Consider the following 26,732-nt stretch of genomic DNA (forward strand, 5'->3'; position numbering starts at 1 on the left):
GCAGAGGCCCTGCTGCCTGCCACTCCTGAGGGGCGAGGATACCTTTGCTCAGGGCGGGTCCCCAGGGCCTCATTGGGCCAGTTGGGCGCCCGCAGACAGGGACAGGAAGCCAGCTTGTGGCCCCTCCACCCTCACTGATGCAGTGATTCCTGGACTCCCTCAAGCCCCCAGTGACTGGCTTTCCTGAGTGACTGGGGACAGACTGCCCTCTGTTGGGGCTGCCATGGGGCCCACTCAGGGTCATCTTCCCGCCTGGCCTGGGCGCCCAGAGCTCAGCAGCGGGTGGGGCTCCCTGCCCTGGCAGCCTGGCTGGGTGTGTGCCGTGGGCCCGTCCCCTCCCGCAGAGCCTTGGGCTTCTGGTCTCAAATGGGGTGATGGGCGGTCAGAGAGCACCAGCACCCCAAGGCACCCGGTTACTGCCAGGGGGGCAGCCACAGCTCAGCTCCCTGCCCTTCTACAGAAAAGCCAATTCCGATGCTTCAGCCTCTGGTCTCGATCCCCAAGGAGTGGTTTTCAGTGTCCCCTCTGTCCCCAACATGCACCGGCCAGGAGGGGCCACAGGGCCCGGGACACCTGGAAGCATCCAGGCCCATGGGCCCCGTGCACCAGTCGGGCTCTGGAAGCAGGTTGGCTGGAAGGGGCTGTGGGCGGGGGGAGGGGGGCAGGTGCCAGGTGGTGGGACCGCAGGATAGCCCCCCACACCCACCCTGGGCCCTGAGCTTGGAGATGCTGGGGATAGGTCCGTGGGGGAGAAAGGCATGGCTGCCCAGCCTGTGTCTCCCTCCTCCCTCCAACCAGAGGCTAACAAAGCCCAGCTGAGCCACCCTAGCCCCCGCCCCCCTTGCTCTGTGCAGGTGACCAGAGAGCTAGGGCCACAGTCGCCTTGGGGGCAGTCCCTGTGAAAATGGGTCTGAGGACCTCACAGGGGGCCTGGAGACGCCTCCCCCAGGACACAGCCTCCTGCCCACCTGGGCCTGTCTTCTGCCTTGTGGTTCTCCCAGGGCCCCAGCTGGCCCCTCTTGGGGGGAAAGAGTGAGCGGAGCTTCACACCTGACATTCCCGCTGCCCAAGAGGAAGCCAGGACACACTCTGACACGGTAGATGCTTGTGTATATAATAATTAATAATAATAACAATAATGTGTTATACAAACTGTTAGAATAAAAAAATACCTTTTTTGAGGGGGGTCCCCAGCCTGCCACGGGCAGGGGCTGGGGTAGCACCATGAGGGCGCGAGGGGGAGTGGGCACTGAGGTCTGTGCGGCTGTCAGTGGTCCGTCTGTCTGTCAGTTCGCCCCGCCAGGGAGGGGGTCAGCGGCGGGCGGCCCGCCGGTGGCGGCTGCGGCCGGGCGCGGGGCAGGAGAGGCAGCACTGGGCGCGGATGGAGGGCAGCTGGCAGCGGCCCAGGAGCCGCAGGGTCTCGCAGAAGGCGAAGGATAAGCGGTCCCGCTCACAGCCTGGGGGCGGGAGGGGCCGTGGTGGGTTTGGGGCGGGGCCTGTGCTCCCAGCTATTCTGGGAAGTGCTGGTTTCCAAGCCCCCCACCCCCAGGGCCGACCTTGCCCCCACTGTGGCTGAGTGTGCTCAGCTGCCGCCAGGCCCAGCAGACCTCCCGAGGGCCTGAACCTCCCCGGGCGGCAGCCACCCTGGCTTCCGGCAGCAGCTCCCAGCCACACATCTGCCCTGTTCCTTTCGAACCCCTGGGGGGCGCTTCCCTCTTTGGTCCCTGCCCCTCTCTGTGCCATCAGCTGCCTTGCCCGGTGACCTCACACCCTGGAGTTTCCAGGATTCCCAGATGTCCCCCCCACGAACCATCACAATATCCTGGGGACTCCGGGATCTCAGCGTCCAAGTCACCTCCCGGCTGGCTCCAGCAATGACCTCCTCTGTCGGGACAGCTCAGGGCTCAGCCACCCTCCAAAGCCACCCAGCCCTCCAGGCCAGGCCTGTCCTTGGTCTCAGTCCCCCAGGGCCTCGGTTCCTGACCGAGGGGCCCAGAGCAGCAGTGACCCAACTGTTCCCCCAAGGCAAGCGCCAGCCACTGGCAGCCGCCCCGGGCCGAGTGCAGAGGGGCTGAGGTAGCTGAGGGCAGAGGGCAGGGGCCAGGTGGGAGGCCTTTCAGCAGGGATTCCAGGCAGACTGGGCCTGGTCCCAAAGCCCTGAGGGCTCCCACCCCAAGTGTCCTAGGGGCCGGGACAAACAGCTGACTCCCTCAAGTGACAGGCGGCCCTGCACCCACTTCCTGGCATCACGGGGCTATGTGGGAACACACCCACACTCCGAGCACCAGCCCCCGGGGCCCTTCGTTCTCCCCACGCCCCCCAGTCCTCGTGGGTGTCCTCCCCTCCCTCACGGAGGGGGACTGTCAGCTTTAGGGACGAGGAAGTGCAGCCCACGGCCACAGAGCTGTGGGGGGCCCAGGGGGCCTCCAGGCCAGCTTCCTGTGTGGGCAGCACTGGGATCCGGCTGCAGGGGTGTGTGTGTGTGTGTGTGTGTGTGTGTGTGTGTGTGTGTGTGTGTGTGAGTGAGTGTGCAAGCACTTGTGTGTGCCCCAGGCCCTTCCTCCAGGACCCTGGGAGGGAGGCCCTGCTCACTCGAGCCAGAGCAGGGGGTGGTGGCTCTCAGGGACCCTGAGGGAGGCAGCTGGCCCGACCTCACGCAGCGACTTGGGGGGCCAGGCTGCTGCCCCCATCCCTCCCAAGCTAGAGAAAGCCGGGCCCCTTCCCTGTGCTCCTGTCCAGTCCTGGCACAGTCCCCTGCTGTAGGGGTGACAGCTGGATGACGCCCGCTCTCTCATGGTGGGGGGCACACTCACGCTGCGGCTCTGCCAGCTCGCAGTCCTCGGTGCCGCAGGGCTGGGAGCTCTCGGGCCGGGTCTCGTGGGCACACTGGTCGTTGTCGTCCTCCGGCAGGCCGGTCTGGGTGTTGATGCACTTGACCAGACGCCGCCGGACGCCTCCCCGGCAGGGCACTGAGCACTGCGGGGGCCAGGGGGAGGGGTGTGAACACCCCTGACTGGCCAGCCAGCCTGAGGCACCTGAGCAGCGGCTGACAGCCTCTCCTTGCCCCCGGCCGCACCCCTCACACTCCCCAGGTGCGTCTGGCCCCGTCCCTGTCCCCTGCACCCCACTCAGGACGGATTGGCCCACCAGGCTCCATTCTTCCCAGTGCCACTCAGCAGCCAGGGGACAAGGACCGGAGTCTCGGACCTCGGAGTGCCTGAGGCGTGCCGCCCACCCGAGGCCCCGCTGAGGCCGCCCTCACCTGGCTCCAGGGCCCTACCACCCACTGAGTGCAGGGGTGCGTGTTGCAGGGCTGAGTGCTGTTGGGTCTCAGCGCCTCCTCACACAGCCCGGGCTCTGGGCAGGTCACCAGGCGCTGCTGCTCCCCGCCGCCGCAGGCCTCGGAGCACTGAGGGCCGGACACGCGGGGCGGGGGTGTCAGGGCAGAGCTGGGGCCCGAGACACCCCCAGCCCCCGCCCCCCAGGCCTCACCTCTCTCCAGGAAGAGGTGTACCAGGTGAGGCAGGGCTGCACCCCACAGGGCTGGCGGGCTGGCGGCTGGGCAGGCCCGGCCTGGCAGTGGAAGGGGCGGAGCGGCCGGAGGTCCTGCATGTCCACACACTGCACATCCCGCACTGAGAAGCCTCCGCCGCAGCTGCGGGAGCACTGGGGGCCGGAGGACAGGCATGTGGGCACGCTGCGCAGCCATGGCCCAACCACGGGTGGTATAGGGCCGGCATCAGGCCAACCCCCCCCCACCGGCTCTCCAAGTCCCAGGGAAAGGCCTGGGGCTACCCAACCCGTGATGGGCCGGAGGGAGGGTGGGTGAGACTGAGGTCCCAGGGGGTGGGAAGTACAGGGAAAAAGGACGCGGCCAGCAAGGGACGGGTCTGGGGAGGGTGCCACCAGCAAAGATGCGAACACAGGACAAGCCAGGAACTCGCAGGGCATTGGACGCCCGCGGCTCAGGCACGCCCAGAGTGGTCACTCACACACCTTACTCCAGGTGCCCACGTGCCAGGTGGCACAGGGCCGCAGGTGGCAGCGGCGGGCAGGCTGGGGTCGGCCAGCAGGGGCGCAGTCGTCCTCGCGGCCTGAGCTGCAGTGCACCGACCTCCAGACGGCGCCCAAGCCGCAGGTGGTCGAGCACTGGGGGCGGGGCCAGAGGCCGTGAGGGCGGGGCAGTCCTCCCCCCCCCCCCGGTCCCGCCCCCCCCTTACAGGTCCCGCTGGGAGAGAAGGTGTCTGCGCAGCCAGGGCCTCGGTTTCCTCATCTGCAAAATAGGCTCCTCCACCCACCTCCCCAGGACACGGTGAGTCCCCTGGGCGCCACGGTCCCTGCCCACGGGAAACAGCTGAGGGGCCCAGCTGTCCGGACAGAACCACCTGGGAAGGGAGTCTGTCCGTCCTACCCCCGCGCTGGGGACCTGAACAGAGCTCACTTCTGCAGTGACAATTGGGGACCGTGTGTGTTTGGGGGGAGGCAGTTTGGTTCCTTGCCGCTCAGACCCCTGCAGGCCCAGAGAGAGCTGGGTACAGCTGGGAGGGGAGAGCCAGGTGGAAGGGCCACAGCGGCATGCAGAGGAGCCAGGTGAGCCCCGGGAGCCCTGCTGGGCCCCACTTGGCAAGAGGGGCCTGGGCAGGGGAGGGACTGTCCCGGAAGCCCAGCAGTCTGGGGTGAGCGCCCTGTCCTTGGGGCATTTGAGCCTGAGGCGGGGAGAGGATGGGCCCTGTCTGTGCCTCGTGGGTGCTGCCCTGACTCCCTGGGGGCCCTGAGCTGGCCAGGGAAGGGCCTCTGAGGACTCCAGAGACACAGGGAGATGGGGCCCCCCTGCCCACCCCCAACACTCAGAAGGTAAACTGAGGCAGCAAGGCCCCCCAATGGCCCTGGTACTTGCCTCACTCCACTTCCCCACTTCCCAGCTGGCTTTCCTGGCCAGGGGCAGGTCCAAGGGGGGCCCCTCCTCGGCCGGGCTGGGGTCCGGGCTCTGGGCCTCAGGCCCTGTGCTGCTGTTGGCAAGACTGTCTGTGGCTGGTGTGAACGGCAGCGCCAAGCTGGGGGGTGCCTCAGGGCTGGGGGTCTTGGGCTGGCCCGAGGGTCCTGGACTCAGGGCGGCCCCCCAAAGCCTGTGCTCTGGGCCTGTGGGGGCAGTCCCAAGGAAGGTCTCTGGCGGTGCTGGGCTGTGCAGGCCTGGCGGAGCCAGTCCTGAGGCTGGGGACGTGGGTGTCCCGGGCCCCAGGGAGCGGTCCCAGCCCCGGGCCTCTGGCTGAGAGGCGGCGGTGGGAGTCTGGGGCAGGGGTGGCACCGGGCGGCCCTCAGGGTCCTCCTCCTCATCCTCGGAAACCTCATTGGTCACCTCCCACCGTGGAGGGGGCAGCTGGCTCGGGCCCTGCTCCCTGACCAGGAACTCATCCTGGCTCCCGGGGGCGGCAGGCGCCTCACTGACCGAAGTGGGGGGCCCGGGTAAGCTGGGGGGCTCCGTGTCAGGGGCCTCCATGGGGGGGTCTTCCTCAGGCAACAAGTTGCCCAAGGGACTCCGGGGTGTCTGCTCCGAAGGTGGTGGTGTGGAGTGGCCAGCCTGGCCGGGGCAAGGGGACAGATCTTCCACTGCCCGCTGGTCTTCGTCCCTAGGAAGCTCGGGGGCCCCGGCGGGGGGCTCGGCAGGGCCGCTCGGGGGTGGGGGCGTCCAGTCCCCTGTGCCCGCTGGGTCTGGGCCGGGCTCTTCGAAGGGCTCATAGGACAGGTCCTCATGGAACCTGATGAAGTTGTAGTCATAGTAGAAGTCGTCCACGAAGACGGGGCCCGGGGGACCCAGCTGGGCAGCGTCCTCCTCTTCCTCCTCCTCCTCGATGGTATTGCTGAGTGGGGAAGGGGATGGAGTGTGGGGGGCCAGGTGGTAGTGGGTGACGCTGACCTCGGTGTCCAGCTTCCAGCTAAAGGAGCCACTGCCAGAGCCCTCGGGGTCCAGGGCCTGCAGGCAGGGTGGCAGGAAGCAGGCGGCCTCGCTGGCTGGCCGCTGGGCCTCATCACAGGGAACCCCAGTATCGTGGGTGCAGACGACTGTTCGGTGCTGGGTGCCTTGCCCACACATCGCGGAACACTGCAGGGGAGTCCGGGGTCAGGCCACAGAGGGGCTGCACCCGTGGGGCCCCAGCCTCCCTCCCACCACCCTCTGGGCCCTCCCCAGGTGGTACTGCCTCCCTGCAGCCCTCCAAGACTGACAGCGGCACTGGGGGCAGGCCCCTCCCGTCCCAACGCTGACCTGAGACCAGTTCCCCACGGCCCAGGAGGCTGGACAGGGCACGTGGAAGTTGCAGGGGCTTTCGGCCGGGGGCTGGGGCAGGTGCTTGCAGGCAGGTGGCTCCAGGGCTCTCTGCTCCTCCGGCCCCACACTCTGGATGCAGAGCACGGCCCGGCGGGAGAGGCCCCCCGGCCCGCAGGAGCGGGAACAGGGCTGCCACTCTCCGGCCCACCAGCTGCAGGGTGCAGGGGGAGCTTGCGTGTGGCTGGCTGGACTCCCAGGGTGCCCAGTCTGGGCCGGCCCCCCACAGCCCAGTGCCCCTTCACTCCTGCCACCGAACACCTAGGGGACCTGTGTCCCCACAGGTCCCCAAACACAAGTGACCGGGAACATGCAGGCTGGGTGGGGACGCAGCCCTGAGAGGAAAGCCCAAGACCCCCCCCCCCCCTGCACCCCCGATGTGGGGCCTGGTCCTGGGGGTCAGAAGCCTGGGGGACCGAGGTCGGGAGCTCACCGAGCGGGGCAGGGCTCCTCGCTGCACTTCCTCTGGCGATCATCGGGCCGGCCCACGGGGTCACAGTATCGGTCGTCCACAGGCCCCGCCTGCCACTCGGTGCAGTACGCACTCTGCCTCTGTATGCCTGCAGGGACATGGCACTTGGTGGCACCCAGAGACAGGGCCTCAGCCTCTCTGCCCAGAGCCCTCCCAGAACAGGACCCCAGCCCCAACCCTGGGCACCCCTGGGAGGAGCAGAGTACAGGGTTTGATGGGCTGGGGCTTCCTAGCTGGGAGGCCTTGGGCAGCAGCCTCTCTGGCCCTCAGAGTCTCCACCTGTAAATGGGAGTGACAGCGACACCCTCCCGGAAGCCCGGTGTGAGGATGACAGGAGGTCACATGAGTGCCTGGCATGTGGCCAGAGCTCCACAGGCTGCGGCTGCCGCTGCTGGCGTGCAAATCCAAGGGACCCAGGAGCCAGGCTGACAGTGGCCCCACCAATAAGCAGTGAGCTGGAGGCTGAAGCTGGGGTCCCTGCCCCAGAGACGAAGGCTACCTCCTTACCTGTGCCGCAGGTGACTGTGCACTTGGTCCAGGGCCCGTAGGTCCAAGAGAACCTGGGTGACAGGCCCAGCCCGGGGGGCTCGGCTGCTTGGTGGATGGTGTACTCATAGCGCACGCCGGGGTTGCTCTCCTGGATCAGCAGCTGGGAGGTGGGGGGTGAGGGTGGAGGCCCATGAGCACAAGACAACCATCCTAAGGGAGCCCACCCAGCCACCCCTAGGACCCAGGGCCACTTTAGAAGTGGGGAAACTGAGGTAGAGGCCCCAGCATAGGAGTGGGCTGGAGCCAGGCTCTGTGACTGCCCCAGACCTTCTCTTGCCCCGGGGTCCCTGGGACTCCACCTCCGCTCCCCTACCCGGGCCTTGGGATCACACACCTGGACCCACACAGGCTCCTCGGTGGGCCCGGGGGACGTGAGTTGCTCCAGCTCGCCTGTGCGTGCATAGGTGAAGGTGGTGCCCGCCACCTCGTAGTCCCCGTTCCACTGAATGGTCCAGTGCCCGTTGAGGAAGTACTTCCCCGGGTCCTCGCTCCGTAGGGCCAGGAAGCTGGTGCTCTCGGCCAGCTCCTCGATGCGGATGTCCCGGGCGCCAGCTGGGATCAGCGCCACATCCACGTAGCCTGGTGGCCAGGGTGGTGCGGATGGACGTGAGCTGGCTGGTGCCACTACCTCCAGCTTCTCCCCTCTCCTCCCGCCAGCCCCGCTGTCTGATGCCAAGGATCCCACCGTGAGCTGAAGACTCTGAGCTTCCCCAGAAGCAGATGGTTTCACCTGCCCCAGGTTGCCAACACCTCCCAAGGGGTCCTCAGAGGCCGTGCCCAAGACCCAGGTCCCATCGCCCTGTCCCAGAGACTGTGGCTGGTCTTCGCCACACAGCAGGCCCATGCCCTGCCCTCAGGGCCAGCGTGACCTTTCTAAACAGTGTGGCCTGGGCTGGTGTGTCTCAGTGGATTGAGCACTGGCCTGTGAACCAAAGGCTCACCAGTTCGATTCCCAGTCAGGGCACATGCCTGGGTTATGGGCCAAGTCCCCAGTAGGGGGCGCATGAGAGGCAACCACACATTGATATTTCTCTTCCTCTCTTTCTCCCTCCCTTCCCCTCTCTCTAAAAAACAACAAGTGGACCGGGCCTGTCCCTGCAACACCCGTCCTCGTTCCATCCAGGCCGTCTGTCCTCTCACTTCATAGTGTCTGTCCCTCGCCTGGGACAGCTCCTCCTAGCACTTCAGGCGTGAAACCGCCCTGTGAGGTAAGGGCCACCATCACATCCCTATGGCACAGGTGGGGAGGCTGAGGCCCAGTGCAGTGAAGCTACGTGCCCACGGGCTCTGCTGGGCTGTGCATCAGGCTGTGGGGTCTGAGCTCTGACCGCTGTGCCGGGCGGCTCCTCCAGAATGAGGCCACAGCTGCCTGGCCGAGCACAGACGGCCCTAGGGCAGCCCTGTCTTCCTCACATGCCCCAGAGGGAACGGGCGCTTCCTGCCTTTGGGCTTTGTTTGGTGCAAGCTCTTTCACCGCCTCGCCAACACGGGTCCTATCTCTGCCTTCTGAGTCTTCTATGACTCAGCTCAGCTGCCGCCTCCTACAGGAAGTCTTCCCTGATCTCTCGAGGTCAGAGACTTCTTCCCTGGGGCTCTCACAGACCTCTGGGCCTCCCTCCGAGGCATCTGTGAGGCTAAAAGATTCTGTCCCCGTGTCTGACTGTGAACACATCACCTTCTGTTCCCCCTCTCGATATATAATTGGCACTTAAACAATGTATGTAAAACACCCTCGGGTGAGGGGGTGGAGCTGAGGGTCCTCTGAGGCTGATGGGCCCAGCCTGGGCCCCAGAGGGCAGGAAGAGGCCCCGTGGGGATAGGCCACTCCCCAGGGCCAAGTGTCCCAACTCCTGCTTGGATCCTGGACCAAGCTCGGTGGTTTCCCTGCTCCCCCTCTCCAGCCTGGGTGGGGACCCACCAGGGGGGTTTCCTCCCCCACCCCCCACCCCTGTACCCTTGTCGTCAGCCTCCTGGAAGGTCTCTCTCACGGTGTGGCAGGTGGAGCCGTCGCCGTGACACACGCCACATCGGTCCTCCAGGGCACCTGAGTCGATCTCGAAGTCGCAGCCCACATTCTGTAACACACGGAGGGGGCCCAGTGCAGGGGCCTGGGGCTCAGCAGGGCACCCAGGTCCGCCCCGCTGCCTCTCCCAGCCCCAGTTTCCTTGGGTATGAAGCATGAGACACCCCCCAGCGGCATAGGCTCGTCGTGAGATTGCATGAGACAGAGAGGGGACGGGTCCCACGTAAGGGGCAGCTGGCAGGGGAGCTGGCACTCCGTGGGTGACCGGTGTGGACAGAAATCAGTGTCCCAGGCCCTCCTGCTTCTCCGCCTTGGAGCCCAGGCCTCAAGGCCTCCGAGGCTTCCCCTCCCGGAAGCAGCTGGAACATGTCACAGAGGTGAGGCCATGGCTCCTGCTGGAAGTGACTAAGAACCACCAGCAAACGCCAGCGCCCAGTGCCAGGTGCAGAGCCCTGAATGTCCCAGGTGGTAACCACCTGTGAGTGACCTCATGTGACCTGCTGATGTGGATACGGCCCCCTCTCTATTTCACAGGAAACCTGGGGGAAACCTGGTCATCCAACCAGGGGTAGGTCCAGTCCCCGCCTGGGCTCTCATGTCCCGGCCACAACCAGGTGAGGTGCCTTCAGCAGAGCCCAGGGCAGCCAGTGCAGATGGGGAGGCCCAGACGCACAGGCTAGGGTGGGGATGTGGCCTGATCGAGAGGGTGCCAGGAGTGAGGGCCTTTGCTGAAAAGTGACGGGGACCATCTAAGGTGGCACCGTCACAGCTGGAAAACCTAATGGTGCGGCCTGGGGAGGGTGCCAGGGAATCAGGAGGGACATTCAGGCTGCTGTGGGCGGGGCAGGACAAGCCCCTCCCAGGGGCGGGTCAGAATATGACCCGGGGGCGGGGTTTGCAGAGGAGCGCCTCCCTGCTCACCTTGCAGATGCCGTTGATGCACAGGTCTCGGCTGGCCCTGGCCCGGCCCTGGTAGCAGGGCGTGCCGTCCACCACAGCGTCCCGCAGCTTCTCGGCAAAGGACTCGTTTGCGGGCCGGCAGTGCAGCTCGCAGGGGTTCTCTGGGGGCCCAAGTGCAGGAGCCATCAAGGACAACGTAGAAGGAGTCACGGTCCACCAGGAAGCCCACCTCCAGGACAGGCATGGAGGGCCGCCTGGGGCGAGCAGCACAGAAATGCCGTGGGTGCAGCGAGGGGGGCCCCCTGGTGGCCAGGGCGCAGCAGCCCGGGCCCGCATCCCCGGGGAGCCTGCAGGACTCACCGTCGTTGACCACAGGCACCCACGTGTGCAGCCGGCCCTTGTAGAACGTGGTGTCGAAGTGGCTGCACTGGACGTGGCGGAAGGAGGGATGGCCAGCTGGGCACTTCTTCAGGTTGCAGAGACGCAAGCGCTTCCGTTCGCCCACGCAGTATTTGCCCTTGTACTTGGGCCTGTGGGCGAGCCGGGTGGGGCTGAGCGCAGGCACAGACACCTACTGCCCAACTTTATGGACACTGCCCCCTGCTGGCCGCCCACCCCTCTGGCTGTCTAAGCAGCGGGGAGCCTGGCCCTGCCCTCAACCCTGTGGCTGTGTGACCCTGGGCAAGCCATTGGCCTCTCTGGGTTGGCTTCCTCATCTGCGACCTACAACATGGGGCTGGGGCTGCCTCTGCAGAAGGCTATTGAGAAGCTGCAGACATGACCAGCGCTGGCTGCTCGAGTCTCCAGCTGAGGGGACCTTGCGTCCTGAGCGGCCCATGTGCACCCACCCGGCTCCGACTGGGGGCCAGGGTGAGGCAGGGGTCCTGGCCACAGTCTGTGACCCACACAGGGACCTGTGTGGGGCCGGCTTTAAACCCCACACCTGGGGGCAGCCCCATGAGGAGGCCTCAGAATCTTCACGTCACTCTCTGAGATGGCAAGTCTGAGGCCCAGGTCACCTGGTGCCCCTCCTACTGACCACTGCTCCCAGCTGTCCCTGCTCTCCTCTCAGGTCCACTGCCATACAACCAAGTGGCTCCTGTTTTCTGATGCTTGGCGGGCTAGCTGTGCTGACCCCACCCACGGCTCCACCGGGACCGTGTTGAGCAGCTTCTCCCAAAACTGAGGCCCTGAGAAGGGGTGAGCTGTGGAGGGGAGGCTGGAACCCTGCTCCATCGAAGGCCAGGGTCTAAGCTCTTGGCCACTGTCCCCTCCTGCCTCCCTCCAGCCACCTGCTGCTCTGTCCTGGGTGCTCTGCTAGGTCCCTCCAGTCTCTGGGCCTGGCCCGGGGAGGCTGGACACTTGGGCTTGGCCTCTAAGGGGACAGCTGGAGGCAGGGACAGAGCCAGGCTCCCTCAGTCAACTGCCTCTGCACAGAGCCCTCGACCCCCCGGCCCCCACGCCAGGCCCCACACTCACGCGGGCCGGGTGCACTGCCGCTCCGTGCTCTGCACACCCACGCCACAGCTCCGCGAGCAGGTGGACCAGGCGCTCCAGCCGGACCAGCCGCCGTCCACTGCCTTGGGCTGGAAGCTCACAGGAACGCACTCCCTGTTCAGACACCACTGCCGAGACAGATACAGGTAGAGCAGCCACCCCCAACCTATCAGTCATGCTCACCGTAGTAAGAAACAGGCGTGGGTGGGAGGCCTGGAAAGGTAGAGAGGGGAGGGACAGAAGGGGTAGGGGAGGTCCCCTTCCAGCCACACAGGACCCAGGGGCTGACTCTGAGCTAAAGACACTGAGGAGAGTCATGGAATGAAGCCCCTACGCCTCCATTCTGCAGATGGGGGCTGGGGCTGGAGAGGGCCAGGGGTCTGCTAAGAGCATCACCAGTCTGTGGGCCAGGCTGGCCCCCAGCCCGGACACCACGGGACGTGGGCCCCTCCCACCGGCTGGCCAAGGCCCCTGTACCTTGCTCTCTCCACAGGTGGTGCCATCCACAGCCGCGTCCAGCTTGGAGTGACAGGTGAGCCCAACAGAGCACCACAGTGTGTGGCAGACGTTCTGCGGGAGAAGGGCGCGGGCCACACTCACCACAAGTCCCCGGGGCCCCATATGCCTTCTCTGTGCCCTCTGCACCGTGCGGAGCTGCGGGGCCCCCTGAGGCTTGGCTCTGCCGGCAGGAGCAGCCTCCAGCCCATGTTGGGAAGGCACGGGGTCTGGGTGACAAGCCCAGGACCATTGCTTCAGACGACCTTCCCCAGGACCCGGAAGCGTCCGTCTTATTTAACCTTTTGGAATCAGCTCTGGGAGTGGGGCTTGCCCACAGTCCCCCAGTGGCTGACAGGCCCCCCAGAATTCAGCCCGGGGCCCGTGGCCGCCCAACCTGAGGCTTCTCCCGGGGGGCTGCAGGCTGGTGTGCCCCGTCCCCGCCCCTGCGCCCCACACTCACGTCCATGTCCTTGCAGAACACAGAGGCGGCCCCGTACTGGAGGCGGCACTGGTGGTCCATGTCATAGAGGACGCCGGGCAGCACCGAGGGGAGCTCAACAACCTCCTTGGGGGGCGGGTCATCCAGGCACTGGCCCCACCCCTGGCTGCAGAGATGGGACAGGAGGACGGGGTGAGGAGGGCAGCCTGAGAGATGCACCAGGGAGGCCCTGGGGGGCCAGAGGGTGGGGAGACAGGAAGGTCAGGAACACCCACTCCAGCCTGTCCTGTGACCCCAGCACAGCCCACGGGCCCCCGGCCACACAACCTGCACCCACTCCACAGGGCCAGGCCTCTGCCCAGCGGCTCCTCTCCCTTTTGCACCTGAAGCTTCTCCCCTCCAGACCCAGCCCAAAGGCTCCTCCCCAGAACCTTCTGCCGGCTGAGCCCTCCTGCAGCCCCCGCCCCTCCCCCCAGGGCCTGCAGGTCCCCCAGGGGTCTGGGCAGCATCTCAGTGCAGCTGACACCCCAGGAGAGCTGTCCTGGGCAACGGCCCAGGCCATGGGCGGCCGGGGGGAGTGCCTCTGAAGGGCAGGGTTGGAGGCCAGGCCCAGGCTGCCTGTGTTCCCCACGTGTCTGCTTGCTGGGTGTTCCCACTGCCATTCCCCCACACCCCCCTGGGAGCCCAGCCTCAAACGCTTCACCCCACATGTGAGTTTAGAGGCATGGCACTGAGGCCTGGCGGGGAGAAACATTGGTTCTGGCGGTTCCCTGGCCTGCACCCCAGCACAGAGTGTCTGCTGGGGGGAGGTCAGCCTGGCCTGGGGCTCCTTCTTTTCTTCAAGAAGGGCACTGGCGGGCTCCCCCACCCCTGACTCAGACCCAGCCTGGGGGCTTCCAGGCCACAAGCAGCCCGTTTCCTGGCTGGGACCCAGTGCTGGCCAGGGAATGGGAAGTCGAGTCCCACTCTCTACGGGACTATGGATGCTGTGAGGCATTGGGCCATCCCTCACCCTCTCCTGGCCTTTGTGCCCTCGCCCGCACGAGGCTGATGCTGCCTGCAGGACCTCCAGCCACAGAGGTGGAAATAGCAGCATCTACTGGGGAGAACCTCACAGGTGGCCGGCAGCCAGCACTTCCTTCCTCTGGTCGGCTCACCGCCAGCCAGGCTGGCTCCTCCGTGGGGGGCCCACACACCCGGAACTCCAGGCCTGTCAGCCCTTCCCCTCAGGCTCCTTCTCGCTCTAATTATAGCAGGCTGGTGACCCCCTGAGGGGACAGAGCAGGCAGGGCTTGGCTCCTGCGTTGAGGAGTTGAGGACGCAGCACAGAGCTGCCCACCACCTGCGGAGGGGCCTCCCCCCCCCCCCCCCCCCCCGGCCCCTGGTCCTGCTCAGCGAGCCCACCGTCAGTGGGGACGTGGGATGCAGCACGGCACGGGACGGGACACACGCTATGGCCAGCCTCTCTCCTGTGGGAGCCCTGGCTCTGGGGGCAAGCGTGAGCGAGCCTGGCCTCCAGGCTCCCCGACTGCGCCCCGCACTCCGCCTGGAGCCCCCTCTTCCTCCCGACGCCCAGTAGGTGTGGAGGGCGGTTTCAAGGCTCCTTCTCAGAGACGACGTCTCTGACCCCAGGAAGGCTTGGCGCCCTTCTCCCAATTCCTATGCACCCATGGGGCCATCTGCCACCTGTGTGCCCCCTGGGTGGGACGGGCCTCATCTGTACACTTCACTGCTGTTCCTGTAGCACATGGAGTGACTCTGAGGTCACTTGGGCACCGCTCGCACCAGCGGCTACGAGGCCGGTAACCATCTCCGTGCAGGGTCTGAGGACAGTCCAGCAGGGGTGGCCCAGGCGGGGAGCATTGCCCCAGCGCCTCAGAGGCCCCCCCCACCCCGAGACCAGGGAACACTGCCTGCCTGGCCCCACTTGGCACGGTCTGGCTCCCATCCCGCCCCCAGCAGAAAGAGGGCATGGGGGCCGGGGGAAAGGCTGGTGTCACAATCCCTGTCCACACACCCCTCTCCTTCCTCCTGCCCTGGGCCTGTGACACTCCCCCGCCTGCCTGGCCCTCTGGACGGCCGACCGTGGCGGGTGAGGCTCCCCCTCCGCACGTGTCTGTAACCCTGGGACACCGGGGAGCTCAGGCGTCCACCCTCTCCTCCCACACTCGCCCAGGCCCCCAGCCAAGTCCCTCACGCTTTCCTGCTGCTGAACGGAGACAGAGACTCGTCTGTCTGTCTGTCCAGGACCCAGGGTGCTGGGCAGCGTCCTGGGTGGAAGCAGCTAGAACAAGCCCTGGGGCACCGTGGCAGCAGCCGCTGTTACCCTCTGCAGCTCCTGCTCTGCCCCCGTGGGGGGAGGCGGCCCACACTCCCCGGGGGTTTTCAGCCCTGCTCACTCCTTGCCCGGGCCCATTTCCCAGTTCGGAGCCTCCCATCACTGGCCTTTAGCAGTGCGATAAGAGCATGTGGTCGGCATTTTGTAACACACGTTTGCTCGGTGAACCCTCACATTCCCCCCAGAGAACGCCGGGGACGCATGACCCCGTGCTCCCGGCTCCTGCGCGCAGGTCCCTCGTCCACCCACAGGGCTGGAAGCCTGGGCCAGAGCCAGGGTCTGAGGCACACTCAGGAGTCCGGCTCTCGGGGGGGCCAGAGTCTGTGCACAAACCCCCCAGGGAGCCAACGTCTAGAAAAGTGTGGCACTGTGGGGTGTCTCTCCACCGCCTTCCAGAACCCACACTGCTGGCAGTTTAGGCAAAAATCCACGAGGACCAAGGGCAAGGAGGAGGCCCCGGGGGCAGGTGAAAGACAGGCCTCCCACGGAACAGGGAAGAAACTCGGTGTAAGTAACAATCTCAGGAAGACGAGACGACACTGTTCCAGTGGGGGTCACAGTGCAGTAGGAAGCCTCCTGCCCCCTGCCCAGCCCCCTGCCTGGCTGCCCCCGGTCAGGGCAGGGCCCCAGCCCGGGGAGGGGAGTGGGGGAGGGGTGCTCACTCGAGAAACCTGGTCATGTACTCGCGGCTGCAGCGGGACCAGGTGAGGGGCACGGTGTCATACAGGAGCTGCGGAGACATGATGAAAGGCCGCTTCCCCACCGCCTGGCAGTCATTGCCGCTGCCGTCGTGCTGAATGCCAAAGCTGCAGGAGAGCCAGGCCCCCCGCTGGTAAGCTGCGAGCCCCCAGAGGCGCCTGCCCGCCAGCCTCGCCCCACCCCGCCCCCCAGGCTTGCATGGTGCCCCCTTGGGTACCAGGCTGGCTCATCAGCCCAACAGCTGTGTGGCCCTGGGAAAGGTACTTTCCCTCTCAGATCTGCGTTTCCTTAGTCTAGAAGATGGGCGAGACCAGGCTAGTCTCCCACGGGGCCCCGGGGCGCAGCAGCCTGGCCGTGGCAGCTGGCTGTGGCCCCTGCCACCTCCCTCCCACCAAGAACAGTCTGACGGGCCCTCCCACCCCCAGGGCCTCGTCCCAAGGCTGTGTCCCGGAGTTAAGGGTGTTTGAGCTGCTTCCTCACGGAAAAGTGGTGTCCTCCAGAGACCGTCCTTAGAAAGGAGGTGAGGAGAAGCTACTATGTGCCAGGCATCATACAGAGGACTTTCAGACCTCATTCAGTCCTCCAGGAGGTGGCAGATTTGGGGACGAGCATCATCTCTACTGCCAGGGCAGCTTTTCAAGGCCATGCCTAGATGGCTGTGAGCCAGGGAGCCCACAGCATCTGAGCGGTGACCCCCACACCCTGACCATTGGGGACCCCACATAGTCAGAGAGGCTACCACGTTCATAAGCAGCGGCACAGGCCACGGGTTAAGCCTCAAGCAGCCGCAGGGCCAGAGGGGGCAGGGTGCTTGCCTCGGGCCACACGGCAGGAAGTGCAGGCATTTGGGGAGGCCGCTGAGCCAAGTATGCGGCATCAGAGGGCAAGGGGGAGGGGCTGCCAGTGCCTCTGACCCAACAGGTCAAAGGAGACCTGTTCCGGGCGCCCGAGGGCCTCTCTCCTGTTCCCCAGAGCTGTGGGTAGGGACCCGGGGACACAGGGGATAGCCAGGGCACCCCTTCCTTAGGATTCTGATGCATGTGGGCCTGGCTGCCCAGTGCCCCCCAGGTCAGGAGCTGGCATTGGGGGCTGTGGGTACCTGTGCCCGAGCTCGTGGGCCACGGTGAAGGCCAGCGGCAGGCCCGTATCTTCGTTGACGCTGCAGCTGCGGGAGGGCTGGCACATGCCCCCCACATGGGACAGGCCCAAGGTCTCACAGGGCTGGTTCATGGATGCACACAGGTCCTTCCTGCACCGGTAGAGAGAAGGGCGTTCAGGCTGACCTGGCCTGGTGCCAGGCCCGCCCGAGCCAGGGGCCCCAGGAGGGGAGCGAGAAGGGCACCCGCCCCTCCCCCCCCTGCTCCAAGACGCTGGGCAGGCACAGCAGCCTTGGGGACGCGTGTGTCCTTGTTCACCCAGGCTCCGCTGAACACCCTGTGGGCCCGGGGAGCGGACCCTGCACAGATCTGTCACAGCCCGGCTGAGGGAGAAGAACCCCGCGTGGGATTCACAAGCGCTGCCTCTGCACAGACTGGCTGGAGCAAAACACACACACGGGTGAGCGTGGCCCTGGTGAAATCCCAGTGAGACCTGTGCCCGGCTCCGTGCCCACTCCCGGCTGGGCCAGCGCACCACGGAGACGCCAGATGCTACAACGTATCTCGCTGTATCATTTCTGACACCGGCACGAGAATCCGCAATTGTTTCTGAACAGAGAGACCGGCCCGCGCGCTGACCAGCCGACGCCCCGCAGAATGAGGCCCTGGGAGCAGGGCTGGGCTCCCAGCTGGCAGCACCTGGTGAGCAGGATGGCGGTGTCGTGGTGCAGCGGGTGGGTGTCCCCCTTCATGTTGATGCTTTTCTGCCACTTGCAGAAGCTCCTCAGGGTGTTGTCCGCATGGTGTGTGACCTTTAGGTCCCCCTGCGGGCAGACAGTGTGGCCTGTCATGCCTGCCCCTGGGCTCCAAAGGCACAAGCAGGACTCCGATGCCCAGAGAGGGCAGTGGGAGAACAGCATGGTGCCCCTTCCTCCTGCAGGGACTGGGGGACAGATGATACCGTCTGGGGATGCGGAGACCCCCACTCTGCCTTCTGCATGCATGCGTGCACGCAGCCGCTCACCTCGTCGTCTTCCAGGAGGACCAGGCGCACGACGGTGATATGGATGGGGTTCCCGATGCTGGGGTCGTGGAAGATGCCGGCCACCTGCCTCATGGAGGTCAGGCTGTCACTCTGGCCCTAGGACATGGGCAGCCACTCCCCACCCCCAGCCGACACCCAGGCTCACAGGCCTCCCCCAGCTACCTGTGGGGGCTCCCGCTCAGCCCAGGACAGAAGGCCACCCCCAAAGACAGAAGGGGTGCAAGGTGCAGGGAACGGGCGGGGTAAAGTCCTCTGCTCTTTTACAGCTCCCTCAGAACAAGAACAGCCAGCCCACAGCTGGGGACAGGCCTCAGGGTTCCGGTGGGCAGGGATGGCAGGCCAGGCCAGCTGTGACCTGGCTTCTAGGGATTCTGACCGGAAAAACACAGTTCCAATAGGAGTGACCCAAACACACTCTGTTCCGAGGACACAAGAGCCCCGATAATGGGGATATCAGGTCGACGCTGCCTCCCAAATGCCAACAGCCCCCCAAAGCCTCACTGGTGTCCAGCTTCCTCCCAGGGACTCCCTGGACCCAAGAGACTGGAGACTGTCCCCCCACCCCCGCTGGGGGCCTGAGCCTAGGGACCAGCCTGCCAGCCACCCCGCCAGGGCCACCCCTACCCACGGCCACTCACTATGTTCATAATGGTCAGCACGTAGCTCTCCACCTGAGGCTGCCCGTGGTACTCCACCATCTTGGCATCAGCCACCACCAGGGTCTCCACCCACTTCTCTTGGCTGACTGAAGGCTGGTGCAGATGCCTGAGCTGCCGGCGCCGCTGCTCCGAACGCTCCTGCCAGCGCCACCAGGATGCCTGCTCCAGGGACGCTGTGGGCCGCGGACAGCGTGGGGGAAGCTATCAGGTGGGCCTGGCCCACAGGGCACCAGAGCCTCTGCTAAGCGAGCTCTCGGGGACAGCGCTGGAGTCAGAAGCAAGAGGCCTGGATGCCCAGGGTGGCTGGGCCCCTGAGCTGTACCATGTGACCATGACTTTGTTACTTCCGGTCTGGGACCCTGGGGGTCACCGACTGGACGTAGGAATACTCCAATCAGCCTCAGAAGGTAGGCTCAGGGGCCATTGACGATGGTGGACATGACACAGTAAAGCAGCGTGCCCACGAGACAGGAGGTCCCCAGCCGTCTCCCCATGTGGCACCGCCCCCCCGGGGGGGGGGGGTTAGTGCATCCCAGCACATGCTGACCCCTCCCCGACCCCTCCGGGAGGCCTGCTCCTCTGCAGGAGGCTGAGGATCAGGGAGGAATCGCTGTATGTAGCCAGGGAAACCAAGGCCAAGAAGCGTTTATCTGTTCCAGCAGAGTCCCTGAGCCGTGGCAGCTTCTGAGGTCGGCACGCTGGCAAGCGGCCTCCAAGCCCTGGGTGCCCTTGGCGGACAGCTCTGCACCCGCCCTGGCCCTTGCGCTAGGTCCCCAGTACCAGAGGTCAGTTATTCTTGGGTGGGACCCAAGTGGGGAGGGGAGGGAGGAGGCTTCAGGTTAGTTGCCCTGATGGAGTACATGTGGCCGGTCCTGGCCTGGCCTGGCCTGGCGACTCCAGGAATAATGGTGGGCAGCGAGGGGCGGGGCACAGAGAGGCCACGCCCCAAGCTGGGCGTGGCCAAGGAGACCGCAGGGAGAGGGCTCTGTATCGGAGATGAGCTGGGCAGGCCTGGGAGGCAAAGGCCTCAGGCCTGGGAGCACATAGAGGTAACCGGCTACTACATGTATCTGTTGGTCCCTCTGTGTCCCTTTGGCCCAAGGGGAGCCAGGCATGAGGATGGGAACGGAGGCTTCAGGAAAGGCCCTCCATGTGCCTGCCCTGCTGCCATAAGCACCTTACCTTGTACCCCGCAGGTGCCTGGAGCCCCGGAGATGCCCTGCTCCGCCTGCCCCCTGGGGGCCTGACGTTTGTACACCACGTGCGGCTGGGCACGGTTGGGCCGGGCCGTGACGCCTTCCAGGGGCTCAATGAAGTAGTCTTCGTTGGAGAGTCGGAACACACCTTTCTGGGGATAAGTTCCCGGTCACACGGGGAGAGCCGGCCCTGGCTGCTCTTCTCCCATCCCTACTCCCGGCTGGCCGTGGACACACCGGGCCTGCGTTCACACTGTGCCCTTTGCCTGGAATGTCCTTCTTGCGCTGTCATGCAGCCAAAGGCTCCAGGCTAAAGCTGCTCCACCCGCCCTGCATGCTGTTCGGAGAGACTACTGAGTCTGGTCCCAATGGAGCAACACAGTGTCTTCCACGCAGTCCCACGCAGCCGTGCTGGCTGGGCAGCCGGCCATCTCCTCTGGAGACGCTCACGGCCAGCAGGACATGCATGTTCTTCACTGGTCCCAGGGCCTGCTGGAGGAGGGAAAGCCACACTCCAAAGGAAGAGGGGCTCCGCCGCTTTCTGAGCTACCTCATCTGCATGAATGCCGTGGTTCTGAAAGTGGGTCTCTGGACCTGCATCGCCAGCACCCTCTGGGAGGCCGTCACAAGTGCCCCACAGTCCTAGCCTGTGGGACAGTGTTTCAAGATGGCCTGCAGGTGATTCTAGCTCACACTAAAGTTGGGAACCCAATCCTCCTAGAACAAAGAGGCTTGCACTCTCACTCCCAAGGTGGCTACTGAGGCTTGGGGAGGGGAAGTGAATTGGCCAAAGCCACCAGTTGAGCCCGAGGTGAGGGTGGGGTACTCACCAGGCCGTCGCAGGCACTGATGGCTGCCATGCCTCCCTCCAGCTCAGGGTCCTGCACCTCACCCAGCAGGTGACAGGTAGGCACTCGCGTGCGGATGTGGGTGCTCCCCAGGCCGCCACGCCGGCGCGTCTCGCTCACGAAGCCGGGCGCCAGCAAGCGTGTGTTGGCGGCCAGGTGGAAGCGCAGCGCGCGCCCGCGGAACTGCAGCTCATAGAAGGCGCGCACGGCCGGGTACGCAGACAGGGCCCGCTTGCGCAGCACACGTGGCCACAGGTCGTAGGACAGGAAGACGCCCTCCGCGTCCACGCGCACCGGGTGCACAATGTCCAGCGCCTCCGGCCCCTTGGCCGCCAGCCCTGCAGGGAGAAAACCGTGAGGTCTCCAGGGAGCAGAAACCGCCCTGTGCTCGCAGCCCAGACGGAAGCTCCATCTAGGCCAGGCTGCATCTGGCAGGCATCCAGTCTGCGTCCTGCCAGACCTCCTGCCCAATGCCCTGGACACACTGGTGGGGTGCCCCTGCTGAGGACGCCCCCCTCCCCCATTGCTTACCACAACCCCAGGCCAACCCTCTGGTACCCTGCTCCAAGAAAACGGCCCTGAACACAGGAGGCAGGGCTGGTTTTGGTGACTTACTGAGTGACTGAACCACCGCCCCTATCTCTGATTTTCAGGAGGACACCAGTGCCCGGATTTCCCAGGCTTCTCAGATAAGAATTCCTTACAAACAAGTTTCTGTGCCCTGACCCAGAGGCACGGACTGAATCAGCATCTCCACTGAATCAGCATCTCCAGGAAACCCTGCGGGAAGCTGTGTTACGACCCAGAGCCTCAGGGAAGTTGGGAAATCCCCCACTGGAAGTGTATCCGGCTGAACGTAAGTAACACCTGGGGCGCCCTGCAAGCCTGTAGGTGCCCAGGGCTCTGCGGCTCCAGAATCAGCTTTTTTGGTACTTTCCTAAGCCCTCAGAGGGTCCTGATGTAACCGTGTGGGAGCCTGGCATGGGGAAGCCACTGGGCTGGATAATCCAAGGAAGCGCCAGCCCGGGTGTCCTGAGGGCATTTGGAATGTTCCCACAACTGAGGCCGCACACTGTGTTTGTCGGCTCATTGATTTTTTTTTTTTTTTTTTTTGCGGGGGTGTTGCTTTTGGCTGACACAAATATTGGAAAGTATTTCATCAGTCGTCAATGTTTAAAAATCCCACGTTCCCGCCTGGCCAGGTGGTGTGGTTGTTCTGAGCATCACCCCCCACACACCAAAAGGCTTTGGGTTTGATTCCCGGTCAGGCACGTATAGGGTATGACCAATGACTCTCTTCTCCATCCCCCGTCCTGTCTTTCTAAAATCAATAAACATATATCCTCAGGAGAGGTTTTTTTTTTTTTTTAATTAGATGTTGTTGTACCCCCAAACTCTCAATTTTCAGCTCTCCTTGAAAATTCTCATCATGGCTCCAGGTCAGGCCTCCATGACCACTTCTCAGAAGCATTCCTGTAGTGCAGGCTGCTGTTCCCCAGCTGCCTCAGTCCCCACCAGTCCCTATTGTCTTCCCACGATGCTGCAGCTGAGTACAGATCGCCCTCTGGCTTCACACTTGTGTTTCATTCAGCAAAGAACTGAATCTCTAATAAAAATGGGAAAACAAGAAGTGGGTCAAGAAAAATGTCTCCTCACCAGTCTCGTCTTTGTCTACATTTGTTACCTTCCCGGCCATGGCATTTGGGGTTGTGAAGGAGTGTGAGGTGCCCGACACCCAGGAAAATATACAAGACACTGTCCTTGCCCTCAAAACACAGGGTGCAGGGACCTTGGGAACGTCACCCCTGGCACAGTGCTGAGGAGGTGCACATGCCGGGAGGGGACACCCACAGATGGACGGTGCGGGAGAAAAGCTCCGTCGCAGACACCTTACAGAGACCACGAAGATGAGGAGGGCATCTCGGTGGTAGACTCCCAGAAAAGACCAAAAAGCTAGGACTACGGGTACAACGGGCGAGAAGGTAAGCCTGGGCCCCATACGCGTCCTGTGAAATGAGAGGCAGGGGTGACAGCACCTTGTCAAAGGTGTGAGCTTTGAACAGAGGAAGACCTGGCTCTGTCCCAATTCAGCCGCTTGATAGTGTGTGGCCTGGAGGCCGAGGACAGTCACAGAGCTGGGGCACTGATGACATTAGGCCTGCAGCGCCCAGTTCCCCAGGGGAGGACAGGAGCTACTGCAGGTAACAGCCATCCCGGAATGAGACAGGAAAGTGGGTGAAACAGGAAAGAAGTCCATTTGCCACTGGGGAATCTGAATCACTGCAGAGAAATGGGCCCCAGAGCTGCAAAAAGTGCCCCGGGGAGGGACCCAAGTCCCTGGGGACATAGGTTCCTGTTGAAAACTTCCGCTCTAGGCCCCGGGCCAACTCTGCCACACAGACTCCAGGTGAGCGATACAGATGCAGAAAGGTGTCAGAGGCCAGGGAGAGATAAGCTGCAGGTCAAAGACATTCGGAGGACCGCACAGGGAACCAGCTTGCCAGCTGGGCCACCCGCCACACAGAGCCTCCGTTTCTCCCGCTGTGCAATGGGCGTGATAGTCATACCCACTCCTGAGACTGCAGAAATTAGAGGAGTCAATACTTAAGGGATGAGAACAGCAGGTGGCCCAGAGCAAGAGTGAGCTAAGTTTGAGTGAAAGTTAGCCACAGAAGTTCTCCAGCACACTTAGCCAGTTTTCTGAAAACCTGCTTTAGATTGGCACACGGGGTAGGGACGGGCAGAGTGGATGCGGGATGGCAGCAGCGGCCACTCGGCGGGACTGCCAGGGGCCCGTGGCCTCATCTGCTCTGATTGGCGGGTGTTAAATGCTTTGACTGTCACTCTTTGGTGACAGAATTGTCATTTTGGAGCTTCTACCAAGGAAACACCAACTAGAGGTGTCCCCTCCCCTCCCTGTCAAGAACCTGCAGGATGGTCCAGCCCTTCAAACGACCTAGAGCTCCTGCCAAAGAGAAAAAATAACCAGGGTGAGTGCATGTGTGTTTATGTGCGGGCACGGGTGTGAGACCCACGGGGCTCCCGTGTGGGGTTCAGCCTTTTGGTGGGGACGTGGCTGGGCGCCAGTCCCAGCAACTCCAAGTCTGTCTGACCGTCGCATGTCCCTAAAGGTGACCCCAAGCCGTGCACTGTAGCCCCAAAGAAGTCTTTGCATTCAGTGGGCAGACCCCCAGACTAGGTCTCCCGGGGCATCTGCAAAGACAGTGGCAGAAAGTTCATGGCCTCAGGGTCAGGCATCCTGAGTGTGAGCAGAACGGGAGGCCCCCCTCACCCCACTACATATCTGTGGGCATGCCCGACACAGACACTCCACCGTGGGGGGCTGCCTGCCTGCCCTGTCTGCACCCACACATGGCAGCTCCCAAGGACTCCCTAATCTTCCTGGGTCTGCCTGGTCCATCCATACAAATAATGGCCACCACGTGGAGGCCATCAGGCTGTCACTCAACCCTTACCAGAGCCCTATAACCCCTATTCGACAAATGGGTGACCGGCAGCCCTGCTGGGCAGCATGGTGGCCACACTCATCTGAGGTCAGCTGGCCTGCAGAGGAGGTAGAGAGAGCCCTGACCACAGGGGACCCCTCCCCAGCATTCTTTCCACAGCTGCTAGGAGAGCTGGACCCAAGTTCAGGCTCAGGCGCCGGCGCCGGGGGAACCACGTTCCTGCTCCCGCACCCCCACCCCCATCACCGGGCTCTCCCTCAGCAAGCTCTCGGAAGCCCAGGGGCGGGCTAGCAAGTCACTCTTGATGAGCCTGCCCCTTCATCCATAAAGGACATTCCAGCACCTGCCTGGTGGGGTGGCACCGAGTAAACGCCCAATAATTGCTTGCTCCTCCTCCACGTCCCACATTGCTGCCCACAAAACCCCTACCACGCTGCTCCCCTCAGCTACTCTGCTCACCGGCTCCCCAAAGCAACGGCTCCGTAGTAGGTCTCCTACCCTCAGCGTGCAGGCCTAAACCAGTCCCCACCCCCAGACACCTTTCCAGCCCCCACCCAAAGGTCATAGTCCTCAGGCCTCTCCTGCTCGGCCCTCCCCACCGTCCCGCCCCATCAGACCAGAAGCTCCCCGGGCGAGCGGGACCAGGGGATCCCACACCCCCGGCTCCTAAATCCCCAGGCGGGCTGCTCGGCTGCTCCGGACGCGCCAGGCGCTCCTCGGCCAGAGGCTCGTCGGAGGCCGGCCAGGCGAGGCGGAGGCAGGAAGTGCAGGGCGGTGCGAGACCGGACCCCACCGAGGGCCGCGGGCCGTTCCGAGGCGGGGGGCGGCCGGGGGACAGGAGGACCGCAGCGCCTTGCAACCTGCTTTCCACACAGGCGCACGGAGGAAGGTGAGAAATCGACTCCTTTGCGTGTAGACTGTGCTCTGTGCAGCCCCTCGGACGAGAGACCCCGGGAGGGACGCGCGCTGCAGCGCCCAAGCTGGGGGCACTGGAGCCCAGGAGCAGAGAGAGACTTCTTCCCGCACGGGCAGGGCCGCTGGCAGAGTCGGATCTGGAAGGCCCCCCACCCCACCCTGTCCCTCCTCACACCCGGGGGCGGCGAGGGGCGAGCCAGGGGTCCGTGGAGGACAGAGGGGCCGCGCCGAGGCGGGGATCGGGGCGCCCACCCACCTGGTGCGGGTCCGGGCGCGCCGGGCGCCAGCGCGCACAGCAGCAGGAGGAGGGCGCGCAGGGGCGCGGGGCTGTGGGAGGCGAGGGGGCCCGGGCCGGGCATGCTGGCCACCCCTCAGCCTCCTCCTTGCGTTCACTCCTCTCTTGCCGGTCCGGGTCCGGCTTGGGACTTGCACCACTGGCCGCGCGCCTGCAGCTCCGGGTCGGCCGGACTCCGCCCGCGTGCAACAAAGGCTGCAGGACCCGCCCTCCGCGGAGGCGAAGAAAAGACCAGGGAGCGAGAAGGGGCGAAAGAAGAAAGAAAGGGGAGATAGAAAGAAAGAAAAGAAAAGAAAGAAAGAAAGGAGGTGGGTGGGAAGCAGGGTGGTAGGGAGGGGCGGCCGCCGGCCCCCGCCCCGCTCTGGCTCCTGCCCCCGCCCCGTTCCTCCCCACCAGCCTCCCCAGGGGCAGCGTAGGGTCAGCCCCGCAGACTTACACCCACCCACCGCCCGTGGGCTGAGGGCGCCCTCTGCTGGTGGCGCTGAGCCGGCTCTTCCAGCCTGGGCTCTGGGAGACCCCCCAAAGAATCTGGAATTTCCGGAATTCCTGCCTGGTCCCCAATCTGTGCTTGAGTATGCGCCCCTCGGTGTGCGCCCCGGCCGGGCAGCCCTGCCCCTCCTCGGAAAGGGACACGGCGGCCTCCTGAGGGCCGGGGAAGGAGGGGTGGATGTCCCAAGGTAATTTTGTTCCAAGGCCACCTCAGGAGAGAGGCCTGGGTCGCCCCCAGTGGGCAGCCTTTTCGCACGCGAGGCGGGGTCCCCAATTCCTCAACTCCAAGTGTATGTCTGCATGTGGCTAAGCCGGGCCCGCAGCCTCTCAACAGGGCCCCCCTGAGAGCCTGGAGCCCCGCCAACCCAGCCTGACATCCCAGGCCTGCCTGTGCCTCCACCCCGCTGCCATGTCCTGCCACTGCCCCAGCCCGGCCTCTGGCTGCCTGCTCCCTCTCGGGTCTGCCCCCAGGACGCTCCCCCTCCCTCTCCCACACCACCAAGGGGACCTCCCCTTCTGCTCTTCAGGACCAGGACCGTGTGGGTCACCTGGGCTGCCCTGACCCTTGGCCAGCCTCTGTGTAGTAGCTTCTGCCCCCTGAGGCCCGCAGACTAACCGTCACTCCCGCAAGCTGCACCCGGAGCCCCTCTGCCCTCCTGGGGGACCTGTGCAGCACCCTGCCATTCGGTTCCTTGACTTCCTCCAGGGTGGCCTTCCACTCTACCTCCGCCACCAGCTCGCAGGGCCGCAGCCCAGGCGCCGCCTGACGCTGCTGCTGCTGCTGCTCTGACACCTGAAGATCAGGCGTCCCTATCTCAGACCAGACCCATTGTCTTTCCCACCCTCCCAGCGCCCTGGCGGTCACACCGTGCGTTTTTCTCCCTCCAGTCCCTCGTCCCCTTGGCCTGCTCTGCCACCCACTTCCCTCGTCGGCTGCATTCACGGCTCCATCCCTGGCCCTTCAGCAAACCCCGGCTCAACCTG

At 64.8% G+C, this 26,732-nt stretch overlaps 1 protein-coding gene across 3 annotated transcripts; it reads right to left on the reverse strand.

The window, feature by feature from the left end:
* Positions 1–1,124: 1,124 nt before the first annotated feature.
* Positions 1,125–25,545, reverse strand: ADAMTS7 (ADAM metallopeptidase with thrombospondin type 1 motif 7). 3 transcript variants are annotated; one of them, XM_053913377.2, is made up of 25 exons: positions 25,221–25,545; positions 20,565–20,920; positions 19,721–19,886; positions 18,518–18,711; positions 17,859–17,942; positions 17,534–17,658; positions 16,837–16,986; positions 15,701–15,844; positions 12,722–12,866; positions 12,241–12,333; positions 11,746–11,891; positions 10,627–10,796; positions 10,288–10,427; positions 9,298–9,418; positions 7,678–7,922; positions 7,302–7,443; positions 6,756–6,882; positions 6,263–6,476; positions 4,898–6,100; positions 3,997–4,149; positions 3,493–3,666; positions 3,263–3,409; positions 2,814–2,976; positions 1,811–1,884; positions 1,125–1,457 (listed from the first exon to the last, which is right to left on the reverse strand). In XM_053913377.2, the coding sequence occupies exons 1-25, from the start codon at positions 25,321–25,323 to the stop codon at positions 1,287–1,289; spliced, it is 4,950 nt and encodes a 1,649-aa protein (XP_053769352.1). In that variant the 5' UTR covers positions 25,324–25,545; the 3' UTR covers positions 1,125–1,286. The 3 variants fall into 3 exon arrangements, with proteins under 3 accessions (XP_053769352.1, XP_053769353.1, XP_053769354.1); XM_053913378.2 differs by lacking the exon at positions 1,811–1,884; XM_053913379.1 differs by lacking the exons at positions 17,534–17,658; positions 17,859–17,942; positions 18,518–18,711; ... (1 more) ...; positions 20,565–20,920; positions 25,221–25,545 and adding an exon at positions 17,328–17,449.
* Between the last annotated feature and the right edge of the window lie 1,187 nt (positions 25,546–26,732).

Source organism: Desmodus rotundus, chromosome 10 (assembly GCF_022682495.2).
Source record: "Desmodus rotundus isolate HL8 chromosome 10, HLdesRot8A.1, whole genome shotgun sequence".
NCBI classification, from domain to species: Eukaryota; Metazoa; Chordata; class Mammalia; order Chiroptera; family Phyllostomidae; genus Desmodus; species Desmodus rotundus.

What these genes read in the sequence shown, in the direction of transcription:
- ADAMTS7 (XM_053913377.2), bottom strand. Translation starts at nt 25,323, where the DNA reads ATGCCCGGCCCGGGCCCCCTCGCCTCCCACAGCCCCGCGCCCCTGCGC. An exon ending in GCCCACGAGCTCGGGCACAG is followed by an intron (nt 15,845 to 16,836) that starts GTACCCACAGCC and finishes GCTCTCCTGCAG; the next exon opens with CTTTGGCATTCAGCACGACG. An exon ending in ACACCTCTTCCTGGAGAGAG is followed by an intron (nt 3,410 to 3,492) that starts GTGAGGCCTGGG and finishes TCCGGCCCTCAG; the next exon opens with TGCTCCGAGGCCTGCGGCGG.